This window comes from Merops nubicus, unplaced genomic scaffold (genome assembly GCF_000691845.1).
Source record: "Merops nubicus isolate BGI_N331 unplaced genomic scaffold, ASM69184v1 scaffold1502, whole genome shotgun sequence".
NCBI classification, from domain to species: Eukaryota; Metazoa; Chordata; class Aves; order Coraciiformes; family Meropidae; genus Merops; species Merops nubicus.
In genome coordinates, this window is record NW_008594061.1 from 218,086 (window position 1) to 231,491 (window position 13,406).

At 43.4% G+C, this 13,406-nt stretch overlaps 1 protein-coding gene across 1 annotated transcript in view; it reads right to left on the reverse strand.

The window, feature by feature from the left end:
• Positions 1-13,406, reverse strand: part of LPHN3 (latrophilin 3) — a gene marked incomplete at its 5' end in the record, with an annotated part of 170,479 nt that overhangs the window by 58,275 nt on the left and 98,798 nt on the right. The window contains 4 exons of the mRNA XM_008935601.1: positions 6,909-7,085; positions 7,785-7,993; positions 9,569-9,691; positions 10,511-10,694. Coding sequence (XP_008933849.1) covers positions 6,909-7,085; positions 7,785-7,993; positions 9,569-9,691; positions 10,511-10,694 — 693 coding nt within the window. The remainder of the gene's footprint in view (positions 1-6,908; positions 7,086-7,784; positions 7,994-9,568; positions 9,692-10,510; positions 10,695-13,406) is intronic.

Below are 13,406 nucleotides of genomic sequence, written 5' to 3' on the forward strand. Positions count from 1 at the left end.
TGTAAGCCACTGAGTTTTGTTACCACTAAACCATGAGAGCTTTACAGGTAAACTGACACTTGGATTATTTTCAGCACAAGAATAATTTCCTGAATAATCGAAAGAAATAATCATCTACTTCCATGAAAGGATTCCTATATTAAGTATGTTTTACATTTATGCCTACAAGCCTAACCCAAAGCCCAGTGAAAGATGACTTCCCTGGCTCTGAAATAAATTCCTGCTTTTGCTCTAGTGGGGCCAAGAGGAAATTGTTTCGCACATGTGCCAAAAGTATCAGCTGATACACATGGACCAGGACAAAACCCTAAAGGCTCCTCACAGCACGTTTGGGCTGGTGAATGTCATCTCCTGCCATGGCTATGCAGGCATGAGAGGTTTTGAAGGAACTTCTCCTGCTCTGTGGTCAAGAGGCATACATGTTGAGGGGATCCTACTGCTTTAGCAGTCATCCTCTCCCTCTTCCCTAAGGATACACTGAGGGAGGCAGGCAGCTCCACTCCACATTCGACTCACAGATCAGGTACATATCCCCTCTGTCCTCTGCAAAGGTGATGCTGTCATGGGCATCACCAGGTCCTAACCTAGGAATAAAGAGTGCTTAATTCCCATCTGAAGTCACTGTCTTCTGATTCTGGCCATTTAAAGAAAATTAAGAAATGGGTGCAGACCTCACCTTACCTTGTGTTACAAATGCTCCTGTGGATACAGTGTGTGGCAAGAGCCCAGCCTTTCCTTTGTACTCAACAACACCGCTGCAACTGAGACGAAGTTGAGGTGAGATTCAGTTGTGGAGAAGTTTGGGACAATAACCGCATCCATTGTCCTGCCCTCCCACGCTGGCTGGATTTAGTAAAGCTGCACAGCTCTGCTTACTCAGAAGGCATCTCCAGCCTGAGAAATGAGCTGCAGCGGCCATGCCAAACTCAGCGTAGACATGTACCCAGCCAAGCTGCTGGCTTGTTAATTTGAGTTCCCGGAAAAAATCTGGTCACAGCATCATCAGCTTCTGCTGTCACACCAGTGGTCTTGCCCAGCCTGATGCCAGGAGAGAGCTGAGATATGGCTCCACTACACTACAACCTCTACCTTCACTTTGGTCCTCAAGTTCACCCTGCTGTCAGTCAAATAGAAAGGGGGTAGCAAGAAACAGGGCAAGGCTTAGTGCTTACCAGTGGCAGCTACTTGAACTGCACATTTTAGGACAGAGGATCAGGTAACCCTGTGGGGTAATGCTGTCCCCATGCTCTGGAGTACAGCTCCTTACTGTGCAACTAGCCCTGGCTTGAAGATCAGAGAGTGAAGAAGGGTGATGCTAAACAAATACAGACTCATTGGACTGGGGGAAAGAAAGCTGTGGTTAATAAGCTGCTGAGTTCTCACATTTCTGATACCTGTAAGTGCTGAGATCAGAAACTGCAAATTCAGGGGCTCACAGTTCACCTCTCTGAAAAACTTGTCAAACTTTTCAGGTTGGACACCGAAAAGTAGTTACCTGACAAAATCTGGGGTAATGCTTCAGGGACCACATAGACAAGGACCTGCGAGACGCCCAACCCAGAAGAACTAGGACAAAACTAGGGCTCACCCCAAAATAATGTGTGTCAAACTGAAGGTGAGGAACTCAAGGAACTCCCTGGAGTGCCTTACTGTTCACGAAGACAAAAAGTCCAAGGACTGCTGCAAGGTACAAGTCTGAATTTACCCTACAGGCATAGATTACTTGACCTAATAGTTATATTTGCCCTAAGGTATAACCAAATGTACTCTTTACAACTCCTTATTCTTGGAGTCCATCAAAGTCACAGATTTCTAACACAAGTTCAAATACTACTGTATTTTTAATTTTAAGATCTTATTGAAGACAAGCACATTCAATAACTTTTCTGCTTAACTATAACAGTTCTTAACAACATGACAGAATAAGTTACTTTTTACAATGTGTAATTTTATTCTTTTTTTTTGGAATTGACCCTTTGACAGTACAAAGTGGTTTGTCTTGCAAAATTCATTACGTAGAGGTTTCAGTAATTTAATTCTGCGGTTAGGGTGCTTCTGCAGTCCTGCACCCACTTCTGTTTTCATTCACTGCCGCTCAATCCCAGAAGTGCTAATATACGGATAAGCCAGCACTGCAGTAACTTCAGCTTGCTCTTTATATCTGAAATGGCTGTACTGCTTTAGGCAATGGACCACTGCATTCCATTTAGACTCCATATATTTTTATTCCTTTCTCTCCTTTGCTTGCCTTATGCTTCCATTCACCAAATAATTAGCACGGTGTAACGTGTCTCTGGTATAGGATAACATCTGAAAGATTCTGATTAATTGCTACAGTTAAAACACCTTTATTTTTTCCCTCATTTCCCTCTTGTTCTATTTATTTATTTATTCTTAAAAAGAAGAGTAATCTCTGGCATTCACTACATACTGATAAGAAACATTTATCTACCCTAAGGTACCTTTGGTTACTCTGTTTTGGTGGGTTTTTTTAAATTGCATTTTCCCACCAGCTCTGAACCTGATTTTTGGCTACGTATTTTTCCCATGGTACATTTAAGATGCATTTGCTGTATTAATATGATACAAAAGCACAAGCTTGTATGAAAAAGAGCTTGTAAATGTTGAATAATTCTGCAGCAATTACACAGGTAGGATGGCTTATTTAACTATTGGCTTTGTCCTATGGCAAGGGAATCAGTATGTTTTTATAGAGGTTAAGGGTTATAACAAATATCCTACCAACTCAAACAAGAAATAGATATGTAACACAGATCTCATCTATGTTAAACATATCTCATAATTTAACAAAAAGATAGGACTGTAACAATTCTCCCATAATACAGGCCAAACAAACTTCTTAGCAGATGAAATGAGTGTTTTGTTTCCAAGTCTTAAAATCTCTCTCTGATGGGAAGTTCTCATTTTTCTTGGTAAACTGTCTGGAAGGGCAATGAACACTGCAGGTCTGTAAGGTCATCCCTTGCCAGGAGGATGCATCACCAAGGTCCAGCTCACAGGTCATTATGGTCCTGCTGTCCTCTTACCCTGCTAGCTGGGGCTCTGACAGCAGCTGGAGGGGTACCTGTGGGTGGGGTCCATTGCTTTTCCCAGCAGCTATGCATCCTGCCCATGGGCACAGTAGGCTCTTGGTCTTGGCTACTGTTGCCTACCCTGCTGAAATATATGAATAAGAAACTCTGGGCCCAAATAATTTTAACAGGCAGAAAGCATCTTCAAATTAAAATCCCTTCCTCTTAATTGGGTACTGTCCTATAAAGACTGGAACTGACCCCAGGATCTTCTACTCTTGAAGCACATCAATAAATCCCTGCCACTGTGGTCAGCCCTTCAGACAGAGACGTATTGCTGCTTCAGTCTCGCGAGCCAGGCGGCCATCAATCACCTCCTCAGTGGTGCTACCTCCCAGCTCCGCCTTGCCACATACTCTCTGCTAATAATTAAATACCAGCCTGTAACTCGCAGAGCAGCCACCAAGGTCTCCTCTGGAGAACATGCTCTTTTGCCATGCTACCAGGGAGGGAGATCATTCATGACCAGAAGTGATGCTTGTCAAATTGCTGCTGACTTTTGATTAAAGAATAGGACTCCAATGTCCACTACCCACAATGCCCAGTGTTTGCTCTCATAAAATAGGGTGCTGTGGATCCTCCTTACAACAAAGGAGGCTCCCTGTGGATCCAAAAATTTGACAAACTGAAGTCGGTAAACTACAAATTTCAATTACAGAGAAAATTGTTTCTGTTGCAAACCTCCCAGAATATTATTAATTATCGTGTGTACAACAGCCCTCTTTTGACATCCTGGTCAGTGGGCAGAACACTGCTGTAAGAGGTCCTGCACATGCACATGACATCCTTTCCCCAAGGACAGTTCCACCTCCAAGAAGATTAAAACATCTTTGAGGCAAGAAATGTCTTTTTGTATTAGACACAAGACAACAAAATGGCTCAGAAGCATGCCCATGAGAGAGGAGTGCAAGTCAGTGAAGGACAACAACCTCCATTTATTTTAAAACCTCCGCCTTTCCAAACCAGCAAGTGTTCTGCTGCTAAGACTTTAAAATAAACTTACTGTAACAGCGTAAGAAATGTCATATATACCACCTCCCACATTTGCCAAGAGTTACCTGGCCAACCCCACCAGCAGACTGGAACGGGATGGTGCTGCCAGGAAAAGCAAGGTGATGAGCAGCTGGAGGGGAGAGTTGCAGATGTTTGCAGGATACGCACCTCTCTTTGCCCTCAGGTTGGGCTGATTGCTAAAGTGGACGTGCCAGGAAGCTGTCTGCTTGCATCAGAGTCAACAAGGTGGAAACGACTTGGCTCTTACAGCAATGATACTCTGTCTGCAGCCAAATGATAAAACATGACCTCAAAATCTTGAGGGCACTTGTTAACACCTAGAAACACAACCATGTGCTAATGGCACACTGGCTTGGCACTCGGGAAGCTTCCAGCTGTAGCTCTTGACAACCTGTTGGCTGAGCATGGGCAAGCAAGAGTCTCACATTCTCTTTCTGCAAGATGAGATAACACCAGTGCTACTAGTCTAATGAGGTTTGGGTGAAATGCCGTGCAGGCAAGGCTGACCTGCTTGCAGTTTGGAAAGAAGTTTCTTTGGTGCTAGCCTGTATCTGCACCCCACAGCAGGGATCGCCCTCATTCACATCAGCGGAGCGGAAAGCCATCTGCATTTCCCGAGTGCAGCCTCTGAGTTCAGCGACTCAGGTATATCTGTTAACTCCAGGCAGGTGATAACGAGCAAGACACACTTTTCTTTTAAAAATTCAAGCAGTTGTATGAAACTGGGACAACCACACTTGGACTGCAGAAAGTCATTAACATATAAACTTGTTCACTGAGCAGGCCACTTCTTCAGACATCTCCCAGGATAAAGCAACAGACATTTAATGGCATGTCTCCTAGACTGGTAGTGACTCCTGCAGAATACAATGGATACATCATCCTGCACCAGCAGCAGGTCTATCCCACCCCTCTCAGCTAGACTCAGCTGTTGTGGCAAATGTGCTGCCATGCTCCCACTTCTTTTTTTGTAAAGCTTTGGTCATGCATGACAGTGCTTTAATATATATTTTTATTGTGGGTCTTCAGATTCCTCTTCAGTTTTTCAAGGAAAGCAAAAATATACAAAGGAGTGACACAGGAAGACTATTTGAGAAAATGTCTTTTAAAACCATAATAGCTTTGGTGATTATGCAGCCATGGAAGTGGTTCTGAAATGTTCTGCCTGCATGGACGATGCCAGACCGTATCTAGCTTAGAGCAGTGGATGCTGATGCAGTGCCAGGCACATAAAATAGAGACACCACAACACAGAAAATTTCTAGGCCAAAATCTTTTGGGCAGAAGGGCTGCCTTCTCTTCTTTCTATAGCAGCTGAGACTGTCCTTAACCAAAGACAGATAGCTCAGGAGATGGAGAACCATCTCAACCATTCTCCTGTTCTTGAATAAAATCCCAAATATGAACTTCACTCCTCCAGCCACTGCTACCTTGAGGAACATCTACTTTCAGGAGTAACTTCTTTAGCTCCACTGGGGATAGTCATGTGGGAAGCCAGAATTACACCATGGACCTAAATACAGGCAAGGGAACTAGCTGATCAGGTACTGGCCTTGTGTAAACATATAGTCTATGCAGGACGGTATAAGGAGCTTCCCCTTTAAGTGTAGCTTGCTGTCACATAGTGAGATGCAGAGAATGTTTCTTTTTCCCCAAGGTGGAAGCTGGAAAATATTTCTAGCTCCACATACATACATAACATAAATGTGTGGCAGTGTATCTGCAGCTGCTGGAAGCCAGACGCACCACTTGCACTCCATGAGGAGAAGTATGCTCTGTCACACTTCTCTCTCACCACTCAGGGTGCTCACTACTCCCTGGTGGCACAGCAAGGACTCCATGAGCACAGACTCAGACAGGAGTCATCCTACACCACTAAGCAAAGGTTGTGGCCAACCAGATCCTGGGCTGCATCAAGAGAAGTGTGGCCAGCAGGTCGAGGGAGGGGATTCTCCCCCTCTACTCTGCTCTGGTGACACCCCACCTGGAGTACTGCATCCAGTTCTGGAGCCCCCATTACAAAAGGGATGTGGACCTGCTGGAGCGTGTCCAGAGAAGGGCCACGAGAATGATCCGAGGGCTGGAGCAGCTCTCCTATCAGGACAGACTGAGAGAGTTGGGGCTGTTCAGTCTGGAGAAGAGAAGGCTCCGAGGTGACCTTATTGTGGCCTTCCAGTATCTTAGGGGGGCCTACAAGAAAGCTGGGGAGGGAATTTTTAGGATATCGAGTAACGACAGGACTAGGGGCAATGGGGCAAAGCTGGAAGTGGGCAGATTCAGGCTGGACATGAGGAAGAAGTTCTTCCCCATGCGAGTGGTGAGACCCTGGAATGGGTTGCCCAGGGAGGGGGTTGAGGCCCCATCCCTGGGGGTCTTTAAGGCCAGGCTGGATGAAGCTCTGGGCAGCCTGATCTAGTGGGAGGTGTCCCTGCTCATGGCAGAGAGGTTGGAACTGGGTGATCCTTGTGGTCCCTTCCAACCCTGACAGATTCTGATCTGTTTTAGCAGAGGACTTAGAGCCCTAATGGCTCAATGGTTGGACTTGATGACCTTGGAGGTCTCTTCCAACCTGAATGATTCTATGATTCTATGATTCTATAAGTGCTCAAGACAGGTTTTGCATTGGTGCGACTACTTCCTGTCTCACCATACAGCAGAAAGAAGATCTACATCAGATGGTTTCTACCATTAGAGTTACTGTCACACAGCAATTTCCCTGTTGCGCTCCAGTAACAAACTGGTGTTACGTTGGCCGTTTCTCCTGCCTGGTGCATTGGCAGGCTCTGAAACTGCAACACCCACCTTAACTTCCACATGTGCCATCAGGACCGCGAAGTTGGTGAGGTGATTGCAGGAGCACGTGGTGTGTGTCTTGTTAGTTGTCAGGAGGCGACATCCCTGGGTGGACCAATACCCCGTCATTGTACGCTTTGTGTAGCTCCAGAACGAACAGTTTGGATTGAAATTTTCTTCCGACTGCTGCAAGGAAGGAATGAATAAATGCAATAAAAATTATAGGGTTTCAGAGATTTCTAAATGCACTATTTTTTTTTTTTTCCCCCTAGAGGCACTTTGTAACTGTCACCCTTTAATTTTGGATAAACAACCGGCAGTGGTTTATACATCAAGTGTTCCTTGCCGACACCAGCGAAAGTTAGATTGTTGCTGCTCTCTTTGCTAATGCAAACTTCATTCTTTGTTCTTGATTAATTTCAGCCATAGACTAAATCCAGCTCTTCAAAACCAGATTGCTTCATTTGCATTGCAGAGCAGAGAAATTAATTGCTTTAAGCAATCAACTTTTGCAATGACTACGCTTGGCTAACAGGAGGACTAGCTGTCCTCTTTCACTGTAATTCCACTTTCCTCTAATATCCCCTGCCACTATGATAAAATAATATTATGGTCTATTCTAATATATTGGTAGTTTTTAATTACAGAATGACGTGTGTCAGCAACTAAGCAATGGGTATCAGCTCAAAGGAGACTCCTTCTTCACTTTTATTAATGCAATGTAAAAGAGACATTCTCCATAAATAACACAAAGTGCAAAAGGATAAATGTATAATTCAAAATCTCATCAAGGGCTGCTGGGGGCCTCACATCAGCCAACTTTTGTATCACTTTTTTTCAGAAATTAAAAAAAAACAACCCAAAGTGCTTTTCAGACTCACTCACCTTGATGTGCTTGACAGTGAACACCACAGGATCAGCTAGGTAAACCTTATTGCTGAACTCTTTGTTTATTGCTGCCGTGATGACAGGGGAGTTGACAATGACAGAGTGATTAGTCGACATTGCTTCCGTTCCCAACTTCATGCTGGCGTTCTCCGTGGAGAGATAGGTGCCCAGGTTGTTGTACAGCACAAAAGCCACCCTGATTTCACCTAGAAAAGCAGTAAGAGATTAGAGATCCAGGTCAGCGCACTGGGCTGGTTTATCTTTTTAGATGACAAATCTTTTATCTGAAAAAGGATCAAGATGTGGTATATGAAAACACACCTCCTCCTGCAAATCCCAATGAGCACCATGAGGTGCAACAAGTGGCCCATGGATAAGACAGGCAGAGCTACCTCTCTCAAAACAAACTTTTATAAGCAAAGACTAGCAATAGATAGACAGAGAAGGTGGGCTTATTTTTGGTGTCAGTGGCTCCACAGAAAAGAGGCCTAGTGGCCCATTTCCCACCTGACATAACACTTTATTCTCCAGGCTATGCTTTGGAAACATCTTTTGTTCTGGCCTGTTGCACAGATGTAGTATAAAACTATAATATACTCCATTAATAAATTAAGACTACTTCATAAAAGTGTGGAGAGAAATTTGGGAGAAGGACTCTGAAACTTGCCAACACAATTCCAATCCCACATGAAGGGTAAAACAAAATTGCAGAAAATTAATTTAAAAATGTATTTTCCTAATTTGCCAATCAGACATTTACTCTTCCACAAAAAAAAAAAAAAAAAACCCAACACATTAGGGAGCCTGCAAAAAAAAAAAAAAAAACAAACAGGCTACCAGACAACTCTTTTTTACTGAAATCATCCAGTCTGCCTTGTTTTGCACATTATTTCACAGGCTATACACAGAACTGAATGTGATTAGTTCACCTTTCTAGGTATTATGTATTTTATTTATTTTATTATGTATTTTTAACGCATCTGGTCTGGCTGCAATACTGCCCTATCACTCCGTGTTTTGCCTGAAGTGATCAAAGCCTGTACTAGAGTGCTTTACCTCTGCACATAGGTAAAATTTTAAAGGAACTCGGAAATAGGAGCCTGTTAGGCCCATTAGTGGAAAGCCTGAGAGTCTGAAGTTGGTCTACAGTGGGGCTGTAGAGATAACAAATGTGCCTGCTCAAATTCCTGGTCCAGAAATAAATGGTTTGACAGCATGAAGACCATTCATGTGTAGCATCATCTTTAATTTATTCTGTATCAGGAGGTTCATAAGCCTCAGAGAGAAAGATGCTGAAGATTGAGACTCATAACAGTTAATCAAGCTTTTCTGCCATGTTGGCTCTTTATTAATATCAGCTCCTATTGTTTCTTCCCATCCCTTTTCAGATATTTGTATAGTGCCTCACTGTGAAGCAGTTGACTCAAACAAGCCCCTTTTCCCATCTGAAGCCTCCTACTGCAGACAACAGCAGGTAAAAGCACTTCTCTGGACTCAGCGCTGTGCTCCAACAGCCGCATCATTTAAGGATCTGATGAATTTTTACCAGCACATAGTACTTCTGAAGACTGTGAATCACTTAGCAATAGAAAACATTCCCTCCCCATCAGTCAACTTAGCTTGCGGTCAAGGCCACGAGCAACTGATGTTACGGTTAATTTAAATATTAACATAGCAATTATTACCATTCTTACAACTGGTTAAACACAAAACGCTGCCTAAAGTATGACCGATTCCTGAGGCCAGTGTGGCCGGAGGCAGGACAGAGGTGCTGGACTTACCATTTCGACCGTTTTGTTTCAAGGTATTTGCTGACAGCTGAATGGCACTCCCATGGCCCATGTTCTGGGGAAACTTCAGATCTTCCAGATTCCCATCTGTGCTCAGTCTTGCAACTTCCAGCTCTGTTTCCAGGAGAGACAGACACTAAGAAAAATCTCTGCCGACATAATTGACACAATACTTCAAAGCTACAAAATGGTGTTCCAGACCATCTGAGAGCAGAGGGATCAACTTAAAATGTTTCATGCTAGACTCTATTTGGGCTCTTATTTCTTTTTAAATCTTTTCCCTGAAGAAGTTTTAAATTTAATTTTTAAAAAAAAAAAAAAAAAAAAGCAAATAAATTCTACTCTCTGTGGAAGACAAAAGACAACCGGTTCTTGTAAACAAGAACCTCAGGATATTAAGGACAATGGTTAAAATGAAAACTTGAAAATGTTAGTTCTTTGCCACTGGCGATTGGTACTTTCTATAAATGTTATCAGTGCTCGGGATCTGCATTCACAGAAATAGAAAGAAGAGTTGTTCTCCTTTTACATATGCGCAGTGGGAGTGCTGGTGCTTTCCATCCTGCTTGTTTTTTAATTAAAAACAACAATCAGCCAAATAAAGACATAAATTTGTATGAAATGAAACACAATTGCATTATGATGAACAATCTCCCTGTGAAGTTGTGCTTTCATTTCTCTAGCACAGATTTTGCCCTCAGAGCCAGGACTAATAACGGCAGGTTAGGTGCTCATTTTCCATGGGATTTCAAGGGTAGAGAGCTGCCTTATTCCTTTAGGCTCTTTTGGAAAGACTTTTAAGTCCTTCAGAAAGGGCCAAGACACAGCTAACAAATTGCTACCCGCTTATCTAGGGGCCAAGACTGAAGCCACGTTTCCCAGCCTTTACTCTCCCTCTGGCTGCTCATGATATTTATGGGATCTGTCCCTTACGGATGTTGTCAGTGTTTTCCCGGACAATGTCTGTCTTCAGCAGGTTATCAGCCAGCACAAAGGCACTGTCCTCCACGGTGTCAAGCAGCTTGGTGGCTGCGCGCTGCTGCTCGCTTGCATTCAGGTCCCTCCATGCACTCAGAGCCTGTGGCTGCAGGAGGTTGTTCACCGTCTCCACCATGGCCTGCAAGGGAGGGAGATCGCGTGAGAAAGGGCTGTAGTAAACCTAAAGCACCATTAAGACCTCTGACAGATGCTCAGTTCCACCCTCCACACACATCAGTTTACAGGGAGAGGACAGCACCTCATTTCTCCACCCATTGGGTCAGCCTGCAATAGAGCTAGGCATTATTTATCCCATCAGATGGGAGAAGGAAGAAATGTTGATTTTATTCTATATGCAGGCTGGGAATAGAGCTTTTCTGCTTTTGTGAGCAGCAGCTTGTGGAGGGGAATTGGAGGAAAGGAGGGGCAGAGGGAAGATGAGGAATCATTAATGAAACATGCAGGAAAATATATTTCAAAACCTATCAGGTTGCTGTTACTTGCAGCACCAGAATTCAAGAGCAGGGGTGGGGCACTCAAGGAGGGCATTTAGTATTAGAAAGGGCTATACTCCTTAGACCGTTTCCCACCACATAACCTCTGGCAGGCAGTCTTAAAACATAGATGAGTTATGCCACTTCACCCAGAGAAGCAGCAGGTGCCTGGAGAGATTCACTTAAGACACTTCATTTCAAGTTACTCCATTCAGGAAGGAGTCAGTCCCTTCTGCACTGCACCTTCTGCCCTGGGTTGCCACGCACACAGAGCTGTCCCACAGAGAACTTCCCACAGGTTAGTCTGGATGCACATCCAGGATCACACAAAACTGTGCTGGCCTCATGACTTGCAAAACCACAGCAGTAGAGCCTAACCAGCCTGAAGGTTTCGCTCAACTCAGCCTAAACTCACCCGCTTCATTACTAACCAGAGCTGACTCAAAGACCTTCCAGCTAATCTTTTTTTTAAAATGATATCAGCTGTACCAGTTGGTAGAACTGATCGTGCAGAGGAAAAGGGAAAAAAAAAAGTACTTTGATAGTGCTTTTTTCTGCTGGTTAGTGTCTAGCCACCAGGTAGGCCTGCCCCAGCTCCACTGGAAGCTAATGCTGACTGCAGAAACCAGCCTTCCCTTTGAGATGAAGTAGCCATTCTTAATAAATTTCTGTATGCTGAATGCACAGACATCAAACCCACAGAATCTCTGCTCTGCAAGACAAGGACAATCTCATGGGATTTCAACACCTTGCAAGCCTAGAGGATGCCTCGTCAGCTCACTTCCAAAGAAGTACTTCAGTATTTACTCCTGACTGTTTCTGAACCCACCTGTACAACATGGCGTATGAAAAAAAGACAGGGCATGGCTCATTCTCCACCAGAGCCCTCAGGAGGAGTGTTACAAATGGCAACACACAGCCCAGAGTGTGGGGCATTCTGACTCACTCACCAGTCATGGTCAGATACAAATGTCCAATATAATCACATCAAACCAGTTTGATTTTATTGCTGTATCCAGGTGACCTTTAAAAAAATTTCCATTACAGCAAGGTTCAAGGAGAAGCAAAGACAGCCAGACCTGCCACTGCCGATGCTTCCAATCAAAGACATTTCACCGAGACATTGCGATGTGCATCTTCGTCCTAAACGTCCTTGAGATTGGAAGCTTTCTCATTCCACCATGGTTCCTATTGGAAGACTGAGCTAGAATCAGGGTCCTCTGACAATACAAAGCTCCTATTCTCCTCCCCACAGATATTCATGATCAATCAACTAATTTGTTCTTGTGCCAAACCTCACGTAACTTAAAGAGAACCTCCCCTCCCTGGAAGCTGCTGCCCTGGTCCCTTGATTAATAAACGATGTTTCTCCTAAGCCTCACAGCCTGGTTTGCTGTATGGAGTAACCCATACTTCTTGAAGCAAACCGAAATGGCTAAAAATCTCATCCTGTAGTGCTACTGCAAAAAATCTTTTTGCTGTCAAGCCTTTACAATGCAGGACTGGAATCCCATTTTCATTTGCCTTAAAGTGGAACTTATTAAACAGAAATCAATTTCTTAAACTGATTATTAAACTGATTTTCCTAAAGAGTCCAAGAACCATGTTAACACATTTAATATGTGCACACAAAAAGCTGGTAGATTTTAATAGTAAAGGAGAAATACTAAAAATCCACAGAGTTTAAGTGTGTTTTTTTTTAAATGCTTTAAAATCTGGAAGCCTGATCTCTGCAGCTCTTAATAAAATTCTGTAGATTACCTTGGTAACTTATCTCTTTACAGGTAAAAAGGAGGTAGTATTTTTTTTCCAGTCACCAAAAAGATTGACTACCTTGCTGTGCAGTTTCTACATAACATGGTGTTTTCTTGGAATGATTTTTATGCATGTAAAGCAGAAAATAAGGATTTTTCTGCCCTTTCAATGTTATCATGCAGACTACAGTTTGCTGCACTTCCATTTAGCTCTGCTACTAATGGTGCCTTTAAATCTCTTCTAAAACAGCACCCGGGATACTTTTATCAATGAATAATGATAAAAATAATGATAAAATGAGTGGTGGCTAAAGTCTTTGCAGCAGATCCAGCTCCTGGCTCTGGATGGTAAAGTAAAGCCTGTTTATCAAAACATGAAACACATGCTGGAATACCTGTGTTATGGTGAAACATCTGCAAAGGTTTTTCCCCAGAAAAATTCTATCTAATACGCTATTTATTTCTTTAAATGTGTGTGCATGCAAAGTTTGAGAAAGAACAACAATTAGGCCTCATGTGCTGCACAATGTGGGCTCCTCACCCAACAGATGCAGTGCTGGTGAGCATCCGTGCTCTTGAAGTGACTAACCTGAAACCATTCAC